General features: G+C 49.9%; 10 protein-coding genes across 10 annotated transcripts in view; 7 read left to right on the top strand and 3 right to left on the bottom strand.

Annotated features, from left to right (window-relative positions):
* The window catches only part of SNOG_15146 (hypothetical protein), a gene marked incomplete at both ends in the record, with an annotated part of 2,103 nt that extends 784 nt beyond the window's left edge, over positions 1-1,319 (bottom strand). Inside the window, 5 exons of the mRNA XM_001805257.1 lie at positions 50-639; positions 673-693; positions 880-927; positions 1,134-1,147; positions 1,198-1,319. Of these exons, the coding sequence (XP_001805309.1) occupies positions 50-639; positions 673-693; positions 880-927; positions 1,134-1,147; positions 1,198-1,319 (795 nt within the window). The remainder of the gene's footprint in view (positions 1-49; positions 640-672; positions 694-879; positions 928-1,133; positions 1,148-1,197) is intronic.
* Positions 1,320-1,701: 382 nt separating this feature from the next.
* Positions 1,702-2,738, top strand: SNOG_15145 (hypothetical protein; the record flags this gene model as incomplete). Its single annotated transcript, XM_001805256.1, has 3 exons — positions 1,702-1,875; positions 2,078-2,191; positions 2,259-2,738. The coding sequence occupies 3 exons, from the start codon at positions 1,702-1,704 to the stop codon at positions 2,736-2,738; spliced, it is 768 nt and encodes a 255-aa protein (XP_001805308.1).
* An 823-nt stretch (positions 2,739-3,561) lies between these two features.
* On the bottom strand, positions 3,562-5,010 carry SNOG_15144 (hypothetical protein; the record flags this gene model as incomplete). The annotated part of the gene is made up of 2 exons (XM_001805255.1): positions 3,562-4,883; positions 4,980-5,010. The coding sequence occupies 2 exons, from the start codon at positions 5,008-5,010 to the stop codon at positions 3,562-3,564; spliced, it is 1,353 nt and encodes a 450-aa protein (XP_001805307.1).
* Positions 5,011-5,976: 966 nt separating this feature from the next.
* On the top strand, positions 5,977-6,155 carry SNOG_15143 (hypothetical protein; the record flags this gene model as incomplete). Its single annotated transcript, XM_001805254.1, has 2 exons — positions 5,977-5,986; positions 6,052-6,155. 2 exons carry the CDS (start codon positions 5,977-5,979, stop codon positions 6,153-6,155), a joined length of 114 nt encoding a protein of 37 aa, XP_001805306.1.
* Positions 6,156-7,196: 1,041 nt separating this feature from the next.
* Positions 7,197-8,333, top strand: SNOG_15142 (hypothetical protein; the record flags this gene model as incomplete). Its single annotated transcript, XM_001805253.1, has 2 exons — positions 7,197-7,743; positions 7,798-8,333. The coding sequence occupies 2 exons, from the start codon at positions 7,197-7,199 to the stop codon at positions 8,331-8,333; spliced, it is 1,083 nt and encodes a 360-aa protein (XP_001805305.1).
* Positions 8,334-8,782: 449 nt separating this feature from the next.
* Positions 8,783-9,683, top strand: SNOG_15141 (hypothetical protein; the record flags this gene model as incomplete). The annotated part of the gene is made up of 2 exons (XM_001805252.1): positions 8,783-9,224; positions 9,253-9,683. The coding sequence occupies 2 exons, from the start codon at positions 8,783-8,785 to the stop codon at positions 9,681-9,683; spliced, it is 873 nt and encodes a 290-aa protein (XP_001805304.1).
* A 572-nt stretch (positions 9,684-10,255) lies between these two features.
* On the top strand, positions 10,256-10,822 carry SNOG_15140 (hypothetical protein). Its single transcript, XM_001805251.1, has 4 exons — positions 10,256-10,320; positions 10,372-10,413; positions 10,461-10,579; positions 10,628-10,822. Exons 1-4 carry the CDS (start codon positions 10,309-10,311, stop codon positions 10,773-10,775), a joined length of 321 nt encoding a protein of 106 aa, XP_001805303.1. The 5' UTR covers positions 10,256-10,308; the 3' UTR covers positions 10,776-10,822.
* An 884-nt stretch (positions 10,823-11,706) lies between these two features.
* On the top strand, positions 11,707-12,869 carry SNOG_15139 (hypothetical protein). The gene has a single exon (XM_001805250.1). The coding sequence runs from the start codon at positions 12,067-12,069 to the stop codon at positions 12,799-12,801; it is 735 nt and encodes a 244-aa protein (XP_001805302.1). The 5' UTR covers positions 11,707-12,066; the 3' UTR covers positions 12,802-12,869.
* On the bottom strand, positions 12,852-14,210 carry SNOG_15138 (hypothetical protein; the record flags this gene model as incomplete). The annotated part of the gene is made up of 2 exons (XM_001805249.1): positions 12,852-13,327; positions 13,475-14,210. The coding sequence occupies 2 exons, from the start codon at positions 14,208-14,210 to the stop codon at positions 12,852-12,854; spliced, it is 1,212 nt and encodes a 403-aa protein (XP_001805301.1).
* Positions 14,211-14,423: 213 nt separating this feature from the next.
* On the top strand, positions 14,424-14,721 carry SNOG_15137 (hypothetical protein; the record flags this gene model as incomplete). The annotated part of the gene is made up of 2 exons (XM_001805248.1): positions 14,424-14,605; positions 14,661-14,721. The coding sequence occupies 2 exons, from the start codon at positions 14,424-14,426 to the stop codon at positions 14,719-14,721; spliced, it is 243 nt and encodes an 80-aa protein (XP_001805300.1).
* Between the last annotated feature and the right edge of the window lie 17 nt (positions 14,722-14,738).

Here is a 14,738-nt window from a genome sequence, read left to right as displayed (position 1 = left end):
AAGCTTCCCAGACATCACTAGGTTGATCGGATAATGACATCCTCGGTACGTTGTCTTGGAGAGGCGGAGACTGTTGCGGATCGTGCAGAATGAAGGCGGTGGTGACGAGATGTTCGCTAATGAGATATGGTGTTCCCGATGAAAGGTTTGAGTAAGAGTCCAGGCGATAGATGCACCACCAGATCGCGCGCCATTCGTCCAAGTCTTCCTCGCTCACGGCGCTCCACTCAGGCTGTAATGAGCGCGGATTCTGCAGCTGATCAAGTCCAACACGAAGGGCCATGCGCGTCAAAGCGCCGATCCGCATCCAGGACTGATGTCCCGGGAACTGATGGAATTCATAAACGGCGAGTATACATGACTTGCGAAATTGATCAAGTACTGGGGTATCAGAGAACAGGTTGTCCTGTACTGCTGTTGAGCTCAGCAGCAGATCAATCCGGTCATCCACGGCAACGCTCTCTTGGAGCGACAAAGACTTAGTGAGCCTCGCACTAATCGTGGTGATCGTAGATATAAGGCCACTATCACAGAGTGAATGGCGATAGTTGTTAAGAAAGCGGCTTCGGGAGAAGATGGGGTTGGCATCTTGGAGAATATCGAAGAACGTCAAGACGCTGGCGGGAATAGCGGTGTTAGCTGTGATCAGATGTAGAAATGCAGGATTCTTACAGGTCTTCTTCCTCGGTAGAACTGGCGTCCAAATTAGAGTAGGTTGGTAATTCTTGATTTGGCAAAAGATGCGACGCAAGATGGCCTGCCGTAGAAGCCGAATGCGCCGGAGAAGGGAATTGTGTAACGATCTGATCCTCTTCGTGGTTCCGCTGATGACCTGACCCGGAACGAGCAATGTCAGTAACAGGTTTGTTACATGCACACCAAGTGCCCACCCATGAAGCTCTTCAGGCTGAGAACCAAGGAAGGCACCTACCGGGGTTTGTTAGCGGCGTTGATGTGGTGGAGCGGTGATGCGAGCCTGGAGGTGGACCAGGCTTGCGGCGCTTTGAAGAGTAAGCGCATGTGACTCCTCGTTCAGAGCAGTGCGAGCACTTCGGACGAGCTTGGTTGCCTGCCGGCCGGTCAAAGTCAACGGACAAACAGACAAGGTAGGAGTAGGGCACAACTTGACTGACACTTCACTTTCTTGCTAAACGACTCATTAGTGTGCATGGAAAGTGCAGAGGAGAAGTACGTTACCGTATGCAAGTATCACAGACTCTCAAATTCGTAGCTTGCGTCTCCCCGTCATTGCTCGTGAAACCTGCTGAGGTTGGCTTGGTAGACTGTCGAGGAATCGCTGGCTCCGAATTGGCAGCCATCTTGAACGTTGCACGTTAGTGTCGGCGCATATATTGCTATGCGTGCGCGGAGGAATGAAGCAGAACGAGGTCGAACGCAGGTGGCCCTTGCGAGGAACGTGGCCGTTCTTGCGGTAATTTGATGCTGCATCAGAAGATCAGCCGTGCGGAGTTCCTCCGGTGGAAGGGAAGTTCTTCCGATGACTGACGCTAACGATAATTGGTTAGTTATCTACACAACGGACTTGCATGCCTCCCGATGATCTTCGTCGTTCTACAAGGCTCATTTCTCCCTGGACTTCGGAGTAATTATTGCTGCAAAGAGCGTTTGTGATTAAAGGCGCTGGTTTAGCCTCACCCACCTCCATCAATCGCTTTTGGATTTGAAACGTTTCAAGATATCATGGCCTCATTCTCCCGCCTAGTGCGCTTTACTTGCGAGGATGGAAACTCATACTTCGCTGATCTTGGGCCTGTTGGCAACGAAACGCCTATCCCAGGAACCCACCTCGAAGCATTTCGATCCTACGAGAATCTACAAACGAAGACTGACGCAAAGAAAGTCACTATCCAAAAAGTACCGCACTGCGACACCTGCATAGATTCCTCGTGCTAATCTTATCTATAGCTGCTGGCACCCCTACCACATGATGGAGTTCCAATATACTGTATTGGCTTGAACTTTCGCAGTCACGCCAAGGAAGCATCGGTTCGTCATTCATGGAACTCATTGAGAACCCCCTACTTGCAATACCCTTCTAACTCTTGTCGACGTCAAGCTCACCATACCGTCCAACCCACCGCTTTGGACGAAGCCTGCTGCATCTCTTGCGCATCCGAACGAGGAGATACCGATCAACGACTTCTGCGCTCGGAGTCTTCCTGATTATGAGGTACGATGCCGTGTAAAGTGTATCCTCACTATATGTGATTATGCTGACACGAGAATGCATGGTTCAGGGCGAGCTCGTCTTCGTTACTTCTGAAGAGTGTAAAGATGTTACCGAGAGTCAAGCCAAGGACTATATCCTCGGCTACACAATTGGGAACGACCTCACGTGCCGTATGTTCCAGCTTCCAGGTAACATGAGTGGTCAGTTCTTCTTCGCCAAAGCATTTGACCATTTTGCGCCTATTGATCCAGTCCTTATCAGCCCGAAGCTGTTTGAGTCTGTGAAGAGAAACGGGCTCACGTTGAAAGTGAATGGGGAAGTGCGGCAAAAAGCAGACCTCCATAATGACATGATCTTTTCACCAGAGAGAATACTCAGCCACATGAGCCAAGGCACCACTATACCAGCAGGTACGGCAGTCATGACAGGTACATGTGAAGGTGTAGGCGCTTTCCGCAAACCGAAGGTTTTCCTGCAACAAGGGGATGTTGTAGAAGTTTCCATGCCACTGGCTGGGACTCTCAGGAATACAATCAAGTTGGAGTAGGTAAGCCTAGAAGAAATGAGCAGTTTCCGAGTGGTACACATTGCTGACAACGTTCTGGAGTGTGAATTTCATATCTCGAATTGTGGTATGGTTACAGTGGTACGTATTGCAGATAGCGACGCGATGGGGTTGAGGGTCATGTCTACTCTCCGAAGTTATATTACTAGCGGGTGAGTGAAACTTGTCATAGAAATACCATCGTGATTGAATAGTCGGCGAGGCGCAGATAAACAAGGGCGATATGGCAGAATGTGGCGTAGTGATGTACCCCGAGTGCTCTACAATCAGAACCATAAACTGAGTTTTGATGTTCCAGGTATCGATGCATGCTTATTGTAACCACAGGAGATGCGATGAGCATTTCATGATATCGGAATTGACAAATGATGAAAGAGTACAATACACGGTCGGCAGGCGGCATTCTCCTGACCCTGGTACGATGCGACACAGTTTCCTTGCGGGTCGCTGCCCACATTTTAACCTTCAACCAGACAACAGCACATACGATTACACCACCAATGCGCGGTGACGCCTTGGGTTTCTCAGTATACACGGCGTATTTGCCCTACGTTCAACAAGAGGAGGTGGTCGGGGCGACTACACCACTAGGTTTGTGTCAGGCTGATCTGTGCCTCACCATTCGACGTAATATCCCGGCACTGAATGAGTTCCTGCTCAAGCACTTGCTTTCGCGTCAAGGAAAAGCTCTTATCCCTCCAAAAATCCTTTCAAGCATGTCATTTATATTATCGGCTCTATACAGACCATACGACAACTCGAAGGCATGCGATCCTCACAATCAGGTTGACATATCTTCTCCTTCTCAAGAGAGTCGCGTCCGCAATGTGTGCAAGCACTTCTTCAGCTCCCCAATGTCTTTTGCGCAGGCATATACGAAGAAATCAGGCCTAATCACCGCAAACCTGGTGTTCGTCCCCAGGCGATCGATGAAAGATGAACGATCATAACCTAGTTTGTCTCCTGCCACACTAATCCAATCATCCGCTGGCCAGAACAATTCCATGTAAGATTCAAGACTCTTCAAGTCCTCTTGTGACGTATCCACAGGTGCGGGGCTAAATATCAATATCGACTCCGCGGAGATGACGGCAGGACTAAGCGATGCTTCATTGACGGCCGTCTTGGCTTCCATATAATGCTTGTGGTGATTCCCATTGCTGATAACCAGGAGTCGCAATCCGTTTTGATTTGATTGAAGCATTTGATCGGAGAGCATGAGACCTTGTCGGTGCGACTGCACCACAATCTGAGCTAGTCGACACCCACCACGGTGTCCTTTGATGAGGAAGCCGTGGTCGACGTTGGTAAAACCCTCACACTCTTTGACTACCTGGATATCCAGACGAAGGCCCAAATACGGAATCAAGCTCAGAAAGTCGATTATTCGAAGTAAAGCCAACATCCAGAAAGTTGGCTGATCGTTACATAATTGCCCATTCAACAGGGACAGAAACGCGGCGTCGTTCACGCTCTTTATTCTTTCCGCCTCCCAAGCTTCAAGTGCGGCATTCGCGACCTTCGGCGGCATGCTTGGATTCTTCAACAATAATGCCAGCCGCCACGACAGTTGATGTGCGTCCCGAATGCCACTGGCTATGCCTTGGCCAGCAAAAGGAGGAAAAATGTGGGCAGCGTCACCGATGAGAATTGTTTTGCCTGAAAACCATTTGTTGACCACTTTGTGGACGAAGTGGTATGGCCGACACCGGATGATTTCAATGCAGTCCTTAGGGTATTGGACCTGCTGAGAGAAGCTGATGCCTTTTTCATCTCTTTCCCTGGTTATCATTGGACCAAGATGTTCCCAAAGAAGCTCTGTAGCATCCATGTTGTCATTCCAGTCGTCTTGTCGAAACTCGTGGCGCCAGAGTCGTTCTTCATATGGCCCAAACCGTCCCGTGGCCGTAGGCTTGCCAGGTGGACTACAAAAGTGCCAACCCTCTGGCCAATATAGATCGTAGACCTTCTCCGGCGTATAACCAAAATTCCACAGCGGAAAGCTTGGATGGGTTTGAGGAGTTGGCAACTTGAGTTTTAAGTTCGCAGCGATCCACGTTCCTGAGTACCGATGGGCGCCCTCTTCTTGTTTAATGCCAGCGGATGCCTCGAGGAATCGTTTCCGAACTACGCCAGTTTTTCCGTCGGCACCAATCAGCCTTAGGGTGGCGTGCAAAATCAGTCTATATCTTCCATGCATTACGTGAATCGAGGTCTGCTTACCATTGGGCTTTAATATCGTGTTCGTGGCCATCTTTGGTGCGATAGGTAATAACTGGTGGCTCTTCTGCTACGCGATTAATCACTTCACACCCTGAGCGTAAGGTGCAGTAACTAGAAGCTTCGATCTGATGCCTCAAAGAAGTTTCTACAACAGTCAGAACTGGATCTGTGCCCTGTTAATTTCCGATCACCCACCCAAACGAGGCTGGATTTGCAGGATGCCGTTCGGTAATACCTGGTTCAGTGCGTCTGACCAGGTATGCAGGGTCTTGAACGGCTTCCCACTGATCGTAGTTCTGTGGAAGTTGACACTTTTATTCACTAATAAGACCCAGCTGTCAGCATTACGCGTTTGGCACTTTTGGTTCTCGCCATGCAACTTACCATGACCAATAGTTTCCAGATCAGGACCAAGCCCAAGACTGTGAAGTATTCTCACTGCGTCTCCACTAAGATATACTCCACGGGGATCGCTAGTAATATCGCTTCCTTTCTCCAAAATGACGGACTAGCTTCCGAATTAGACGCCAGCTCTCAACGGGAACTCAGTATTTTACCTTGATCTGTTGTCGTGCCAGACACAGCCCGAGAGTAAGCCCTGCAGGCCCTGCACCTACGATTGCTACTTGAGTTTCTTCGGACATATGGGCGATATTTTAATGAGCAACGTTTATGTCCTTTCTCGGCATACGAGACGCCTAGGAAGCGCCGTTTGATACCTTCATTCGATTCAACGCGGCCATCGTGAATTAAACGTGAGCAGCGGGTGCCACCGGGCGAACTCATCTACTCGCCTGCAAGCACGGCCGAAGTGAATTGCGGGGCCTGGGCGCCGACCCGTTCAACAGACGGTCCGAAAACTGTGGCTGCGTTACGATCTCGTGCGTTGTTCCGATTCTTCTCAACGGAGTTGCTCCGCGGACAAACCCCAGGACGCGGTCCTCACATCCGGTAAGCATGCAAAAGCCTACGTCACCTGTCGCATTACGCATACATGATGTGTAAAAGTATACTCGGGTTGGAATCGGTATCGTTCTTGAAAAACCAGGTAATTTTCTACTAGTCCATCCAGAACACTACTACGGCGTTTCAGAGCATGCGAAAGATCCCTACAACCACTACGACGAACCATACTTCGAGTCAGCCACTTCGGCTGCCATGTGGGATGACTCTTAAAACTCGTCTAGTGAAGTCCGCCATGTCCAAAAAGATGGCAATTGGAGGGAGACCAACAGCAGCACATCAACAAGCGTAAGCACGCTGGGCGCAAGTTCGATGGGGCATGTTGATCACTGGCTGGTGCAAGAAGCATAGCGCGGGAAGGCTTATGTCTCCAAGCAGTTCGAGAGATTCACAAAACCAACGAAGACCTTGTATTGATTGTTACAAAAGGTTTCAGAAGTCGCAACGGTGTGAATGGTGTCCTCAATAGTAAAGCTTGCAACCTTGTTGGTCTAGCTCAGCCTGCCGTAAAGTAGCCGGATTTACCCAGGGATATTATGTTCAACAATGCATTTTCTGAAAATGAAGCAAGATTTGATGTCGAAACAGCGCCATCCCCCGGATGGATTGCGACTAAGATACGATCTGTTTGTGCTGGCGCCGAAATTAGGAATGAACATGTGTCCGCAGCGAGTTCACTAGGGGTTAGCCCTCTCTTGGAACTCACTGATCGCATACAGGAATACTGGGGAGCTCAGATTCTCAAGCCGTCACGATAAAGATTGGACTAACGGCAAATTATCCGATATGTAGATATTGAGGTAAAAAAGTAGAGTCGGAAGGTTGTATGCGTTTCAAAAATTTCCAATCATATAGAGACGCTTCTAGCACGCGCCATTCTTGTGCTTATCACATGCTGTCATCTAGGCAATTGTCCCCAATTAGCAGGAGAGCGGGAGCAAGCTAATACGTGATGAGCAGCATGGCTTCAAATCCGGCTCGCAGCCGCTCTAAGAGAAAGACCAAGCTCCTATGCAGACAAGTCAGTGGGAAGATAATCCGAGTGGGTGGATCCTCCGGTGGCGGCGCACGGTCGAATTAAAATCCTCCGAAACACATCAATTGAACCCGCACTCTGGTTTTCGACCGAGATCACCGATGAGTACGTCTTCGTGCAAAATGTTCGGCAAGCATTGAGATCGGAATTCGTGCGGCTGTACTTGGAGCAAGATGATTATTTATATGTGGTTAAGTGCTTGAGCACAAACGGCAACGATGTCTATACTGTTTGGATTGCTCTTCAACATCCTCTCGAAACTCCCAAGATCTATTCGCGAACGTATCATGCCTGACATGCGCATTCCACCAATCGCCAATAATCCTTCCAAGGTTCAATTGGACCATCTCGCTCATGTCCACTTCGAGCATCCAGACCTTGACAAATTCGGCAAGTTTGCCAAAGACTTCGGGCTCATCGAGACGAAAAGAACCAAGAACCAGATCTATTACCGCGGATATGGCAAGGATCCATATGTGTACGTCTCAACCAAGAGCAATGACGGAAAGGCACGCTTTCGCGGCCCAGCCTTTGTTGCTCGAACACTTGAAGATTTTGAGAAGGCTGCAAAGCTCCCCGGAGCAAGCATGGGTACTTTGGACGACGCGCCGGGCGGAGGCGAGATCATAACTTTCAATCGACCGGACAGCACCTATTTCCACATCATCTACGGTCAAGAAGAGCGGGCGATGGATTTGAAAGAGGCAACAGCCCAAACTGAGGAGCTAGGACCATACAATACCGCTTTCGACAAGCCAAGGAAAGGTCAGTTGCACCAGACGCCGAAAGATAGCGGAATAAACACTTAACACACCGTAGGCAAGTTCCAGCGATTCCACCCGGGCCCTGCGCTAGTCCATAAAGTCGGGCATTTTGGTTACGTCTGCCCAATCTTCGACGAGGAACTAGCATGGTACACTGACAACTTCAATTTCGTACCTTCGGACATTCTGTATCATTGGGACTTCTCGAACATGGATGTGTTAACATTCATGCACCTCGATCTCGGCGAGGAATATTCTGACCACCACACCTTCTTCATGCAGCGAGCAGAGCCTGACGTCAAGAAGACTTTCTTGCATCATACTTCGTTCGAGGTTACGGATATGGATTCGCAGCTCATTGGGCACGACTGGCTAGCGAAGCATGGATGGAAGAGCATTTGGGGCGTCGGTCGGCACGTTTTGGGCAGTCAGATCTTTGACTACTGGGCTGATCCGAGCGGATTCAAGATTGAGCACTACGCGGATGGTGACTTAGTGAACACGCATACGCCGACGAACAGGGATGTTGTTGGACCTCTCTCGATTTGGGGACCAGAGGTCCCCAAGGACTTTGGTAAACAATTAACTTAACGTCCACTGTAGAATGAAGCCCAGAGATAGTGATTAAGGCATCTTACAGGCGATCTAATTTCCTGTTGTGTGCAGCCCCTCAAACACCAGGGTATGGCCAATTGATACACGGCATAAAAAACGCCAAAAGATTTCCTCATTCGGCCCCAATACACGTCCACGTAAAACGGTACAGACAGAAAGTCGTACCCATGTGATGTACATGATATCCTTCGGAGATACGAGCATTGGCAGCTTGTTTGAGGGAGATAGACGTTCAGAGTACCGTTAGAAGTGGGGCGAAGTCGATACAGCATCCCGTTCAGGCAGGTGCTTTAGAGATCGCGTCTTAGCCACGCAGATCGCGTAATCATGCACCTAGATTTGCGAAGCATCTTGGCACACGGCTCATCCAGCATATTAAATAACATACTCAGCTTCCAACATGAATTTGCAGGAACAACTCCAAGATGTTGTTCACCCAGCTCCTCACCGCAGCCGTTCTCGCGGTCACCGGTATCGCAACTCCAATCGGCCCTTCCAATGGCAAAAACACAACGTACATCGGACCTGAGAATGGACATCTCGTAATCGTCGGCGGCAACTTGAAGAGCGATAGGATCTGGGAGCGCATAATTACACTCGCCGGCGGCCCAAATTCATCCATTGTAGTCGTACCAACCGCAGGAGGTGACCCAACCTACAACTCCAGCTTCCCAGCCGCTCTCTCTCTCCAACGCCTCGGAGCAAAAGTAACAGTCCTACATACCTACGACCCCGCGGTCGCCGACACGGATGAGTTCATCGCCGGCCCCTCGCAACCGCAACTGGCATCTTCTTCGGCGGGCGGCAGACAGTGGCGCCTCGTCGACGCCTACGCCGGCACAAAAAGCCGAATCCGCATTTCAATCCGTCCTCGACCGCGGCGGCGTGATCTCAGGCTCCAGCGCGGGTGCCAGCATTATTGGCAGTTTCCTGGCCCGTGGCGACACGCGCAACAATACCATCATGATTGGCGACCACACCGTTGGCTTCGGATATCTCAAGAATGCCGCGATTGACCAGCACGTGTTGGTGCGCAACAGGCACTTTGACATGTTTGAGATCCTGAATGCGAACCCGGAGTTGTGGGGCGTGGCAATTGATGAAGACACTGCATTGATTGTGCGCCAGAACGAGGCGGAGGTGTTCGGTAACACGTATGCACTTGTCTATGATGGGGGCTTTTGGTCGAGAGAAGGGACGTCGTTTAACAATGTCCCGCCGCCGAATGCGAGATTTTACTTTCTGAAGGAGGGTGACAAGTATGATCTTGTAAAGAGGGAGGTTATCGTGCCAGCAGCAAAGAGAGATGTCGACGAGGAGTGGTGAAATTTGCTTTCGCTTGGAAAGGATGGTAGTGATTCGGGCTAAGTCGTAGTGAAGTCGATAGACGCAACCATCGAGACTGTCTTCAGGGTACATCCGTGGACATGGTGGATGAGGAGGTGCAGCAACGAGTGTGTACCATCCATGGTCGTGAAGCATTACCCTTTGCACTTGCAATGTTTCTACATATTATGGGCTGGAAATGAGTGGGAGATGGATTAATCAATGGAAGAAACGTCGATGATGAAATGAGGACGCGTGAGTGCTGAAGTTCAGCGTCTGCAGAGCGGATCAAGCCTAGGTTCGGCTGTCATCGTGCTGTTTCCGCCATCTTTGTACCAGCTTAGAACATGTGTTTTTAGACTTTTTCGATGGATGACAACCGATGAGGAACAAGATGTGATACCGTACGGCGCGTGTTTGTGGTTGAGTGTTGCTTCAGATTCGTGCCTCGGCATCTTTCGGTTTCTCCTCAAATAGAAGCGAAGAAATGGATCACGCTAGCAATAATCCGTATCTCACACGACTTCATGGCAGTTTCCTGCAAGTAATCATCACGTTCAAATAGTGTTTGACCAGTTACATGCTCCACCCCAAACGTTAATTCTGCGTCTCAGAAGCTTACACAATGACTATCGACGTAAGTGTAGCAAGCATCGTAAGCGGAATTAGCTCCACTAACTCCGTCAAGGTTATCGCTATTCTGAAGCCCAAAGCTGGCAAGGCAGATAGGGTAAGTCAACATATCGAGTTTTCACGACACATACTAACGACATAAAGGTGGAAGAGCTCCTCCTCAAGGCCGCCGAATCTGTAAAGGCCAACGAGCCTGGCACGTTGAAGTACCATCTGCAGAGGGAGATCCAGGGCGATGCGCCAACGTTCGTCATGCTTGAGACGTGAGTTACATCTGCGCTGCGGTCATTCGCGTAACTGATTCATGGCAGGTACACGGACAATGAGGCCATCAAGATTCATGGTCAAAGCGACTATTTCAAAGCCATGGGCAAAGCGTTCAAGACAGAGGATCTACTGGCCGAGCCGATGAAGGTCATGATGACAAAGGAGGCGGGTGGATATGCTAGCAAACTCTAAGCATGTTAATTTCACTTGAGATAAATTCAAACACGCAGTATCTTGAGCGCTCTTCTTGCGATGTCTCCCTCATGCATGTTGAGATAGCGTGGTAGATATCTCCACGTGGCTCAACCCTGCATTATTTAGAGCATTTGGTATTTTGCGAGGTGGTTGCCTCTCGTGGTCTCTTGGGTTTAGAAGGTGCCACGATCCATCCGCTCAAGCTTCTTAGTTGCTCAACATGATGTGTATGATTATCAAGCACTTTGACTTGACCATAGAAATATTATCCTAGGAACCTTAGGTATAGTTCTGATAATCGTATTTCGACACATGTTGCTTAATCATCGATTATGCTCCGGTTTTGGCGCTCTCGCACAGTCCATACGTCCCATAGAAGAGCACGCAGTTGACGAACTCGCAGTACACATACACAATGAAAGCTGTCACCGTTGCATATTGCGAGGGTCAATCACCTTACATAACGGATGAGGCTATCAAAAAGACAGGTGCGATTTTACCGTGATTTTGTCCAAGTGTAAAGCGGCAAGACTGACCATTGAGATCTGGATGCCTGCCCTGCGGGAAGACAATTGGAAGTGGCCTTGGCAGTGTCGCAGCCTCACCATCACCTCACACCTCTGCCTAGGTAGGTATGGCGCGTAGGTTCCTCACCGTTGTACCTGTTTGTGATATCTTGAATTCTTCCTTCAATGCATTTTACTTTTGTTGCGCAGCTCATCGCCATGTTGGAAGTCAAGTTGTCGAATAGATGCGGGGCAACTGAGAGCTAACTAGAACGAGATGCCTCGGATATATTCGTCCACCAACATGACGTTGCCGGCGCATCTCGGTCACAACGCCTGAGTCGCAAACTGCATCATCGAAAACAATTTATTCGCTTCTTATTCTCTCAATCACATCTTGCTCAGATTTCATTCGAAGCAAACCACAATGAGGCCTCCATCTCAATTCCACGGCTGGCTAGGCCACGACAAGACCGCCGCCGCGGGCAACATGACCTGGTCCGCTTTCACGCCGAAGCCCTTGAACAACATCGACATCGACATCAAAGTGAGCCACTGCGGTATCTGTGGCACGCGATATTCATACCCTCCGTTCTGGTTGGGGCAATACCCACTACCCCGTGTGCGTCGGCCATGAAATCGTTGGTCACGTGGTGTCTCTCGGCAGCAGCGTCACCACCCTCAAGCTCGGTGACAGAGTCGGCGTGGGTGCGCAAGCCTTCTCATGCCTGAAAGACGACTGCGATGAATGCAGGGGCGGATTAGAACAGCATTGTACAAAAATGGTCGGCACGTACAATGGCCAGTATCCAGATGGCAGCTGGAGCATGGGCGGGTATGCGGATTACGTTAGAGTGCCGGCGCATTTTGCAATCAAAATTCCAGATGCAATTTCCTCGGAAGATGCTGCGCCAATGATGTGTGGTGGCATTACGGTATATGCTCCATTGATCAACAATGGTGCCGGGCCAGGAAAAGCAGTCGGCATCATAGGATTTGGTGGACTAGGCCATTTTGGAATTTTGTTCGCGAAGGCGCTCGGGTGCGAAACAGTGGTTGCGATTAGTAGGAAGAGAAATAAGGTAGATGACGCGAAGGCCATGGGCGCGACGGAATACATTGCGACGTCAGAAGACGAGAAATGGGCGCGCAACCACGCTAGGAGTCTCGATCTCATTATTAGTACTGTTTCCTCGCCTGATATGCCGCTAGAATCGTACTTGCGACTCCTCAAGACAGGCGGACAGTTCATTCAAGTTGGCGCACCTGAGGACAAGCTACCGCCCATCGCGGCGTTTGGGCTGATTGGCAAGGGCTGTAAGATTGGAGGCAGTCAGATTGGTAGTACAAAAGAGATTGAGGCGATGCTGAAGTTTGCGGCAGACAAGGGGGTGAAGCCATGGGTGCAGACAAGAAGTATGAAGAAGGCGAACGAGAGTGTGGTGGATATGGAGGACGGAAAGGCGAGGTACAGATACGTGCTCGTCAGCGAGGATGGGGAGAGGGCAAAGATGTAGATGGTGCAGCCAGTTTAGATACTAAATAGGATATGTAGACTGTACCAATATCAGTACATTTGCCTGATAAGAGCTACATCTTTCATGTCCTGAACATTTGTGAACGCCTTATGTGTACTCTCCGCTCGTTGCTCGCCAATGGCAAGCGTGACTTGCTCCATGAACTTCTTTTGCAGCTCTTCATTAGTCAGTGGATTTTCGATACTTCCCTTCGCATGCTCGATGTGCTTGTCTAGAGTCGTGCCATCGTTGAACTTTGGGCTCACAAACGCTTCGGCTTTCGAGACGCTGTCGTCTTCGCTAACATTGATCTTTTTGCGCATATCCACAACGGTTGCGTTCTTAACCACGTCATTGGTGAATTGAGATGGTATAGTTTCGCCGTAAAGCAGTCCAATGGCGGCGGCGTGATATATGCTGAACTTTCCTTCAAGTCCAGTCTGTCGACTCATTTTCCCAGTCAGGTTAAGGACTTCAGGGTTGACTCGCAATTCGACGCTTTTGATGTCGTTCGCAGACTTCTCTCCTGCCGACATTTGATTCCTGAGTTGAATAGCGCCGTCTATAACAGGATGCATAACGATACCGCAAGGGAATAGCTTGAAGGTGTTCTTCTCAATCTCTCAAACCTTCCCGAGCTGGTCGAAATACGCTGTAGAATTCTCGCGCGTACTGACCACATGGAGCCAGCCATACTTCGCTTCCAGTGCCTGGACAGAAGGTGTATACCCATTTTGCGCGAGCAACGCAGCCACCATTCCTCCTTGAGCAGCGCAGCCAATGTGAAACGACTTTGTGTCCGAACCGAAGAACTCCTGCATACCCACGACTTGGGTTGATGCAACGCCAATAGCACGTTGCATGTGCGTAGTACCAACACCAAATAATTTTCCTAGTGCCACAGCAGCACCGAGACAGTCTGTGGTGGATGTGATGTGCCAGCCGGCGTCGTAGTGTTCAGGAGAAACCGATAGCCCAAGTTTACATTCTGCTTCGATGCCCACAACAAACGCTGTGATGAAGTCATGTCCTGTCACAGGTCCGTACGCCTCAGCGATGGCGAGCAACGCGCTTGTATCTGGACTGGCAGGATGGATGATTGTCTCAAGATGTGTGTCGTCGTAATCGCCGACATGACTTGCGATGCCATTTACGAGGGCGGCAACTTGCGCATCAGCAAAGCCTTGAGAGATCGATCCATTGGCGCCGAGAATTGACGATGTCGGTGGTCCAGAGAACGGTGACAATGTGGTATTCAGAGCAATTTGCAGAGCAGGCTTGAAAGCAAAGCCGCCAATTGCGCATCCCGTCCAGTTGTAAAAAGATTTGTTAGCTGCTGTGAGAACGCCAGGCGTGAGGTCAGTATAGGCCAGGTTTGTTACCCAGGATGCAAGCTGTAACGTAGCCATGACATGATAGGAAGTCCACTAGAGACGAGGAAACTATGCCATATCAGGGTTGAACGGCTGTACTTGTAGTATTTGATAACTTCAGTTGACGATAGAGCCGCCAGGTTGTGGAGCCGTCGATCGTGTGAAGGACGCGAGAAGCTCTGGTCAGCAGGAGATCGACATGTACGCATGCGCTGGATAAGTTATCCTAGCATCATACTATGGCGCAAGATGGCCGAAGTATCCATAATGGTCTGCGCGAAGTTTGGGGGAAGGACGGAGATAGGCATCAGAGGCGGCGCAGGTTTGCTGGAACACCAGCGGCTGCGGGCTAGCGGCCGCAAAAGAAAGTTTGCGCCACGCAGATCTTCCGAGGACTACGACCACCATCCAAAGATCTCTCACATCAGGCAGTCAGTTTGAAGAATTCAGCTTGGAGAATCCTGCGCATTGAGTGACTGCGTCAAGAAAACTGCGTCAGGATGACTGCCCACGAAAAGAACAGATTGATGGATTCCGTGAAGGATAAGTCGTTGTGTACATTAA

Source organism: Parastagonospora nodorum, assembly GCF_000146915.1.
Source record: "Parastagonospora nodorum SN15 chromosome Unknown scaffold_36, whole genome shotgun sequence".
In the NCBI taxonomy this organism is placed as follows: domain Eukaryota; kingdom Fungi; phylum Ascomycota; class Dothideomycetes; order Pleosporales; family Phaeosphaeriaceae; genus Parastagonospora; species Parastagonospora nodorum.
This window is presented reverse-complemented; position numbering and strand designations above follow the sequence as displayed.

Bases quoted from the DNA above. Each gene is read 5' to 3' on its own strand.
- SNOG_15140 (XM_001805251.1), top strand. The intron at 10,414-10,460 runs GTAAGTCAACAT...AACGACATAAAG, and splicing joins AAGCTGGCAAGGCAGATAGG to GTGGAAGAGCTCCTCCTCAA. The intron at 10,580-10,627 runs GTGAGTTACATC...GATTCATGGCAG, and splicing joins ACGTTCGTCATGCTTGAGAC to GTACACGGACAATGAGGCCA.
- SNOG_15139 (XM_001805250.1), top strand. From the start codon at position 12,067: ATGGTCGGCACGTACAATGGCCAGTATCCAGATGGCAGCTGGAGCATG.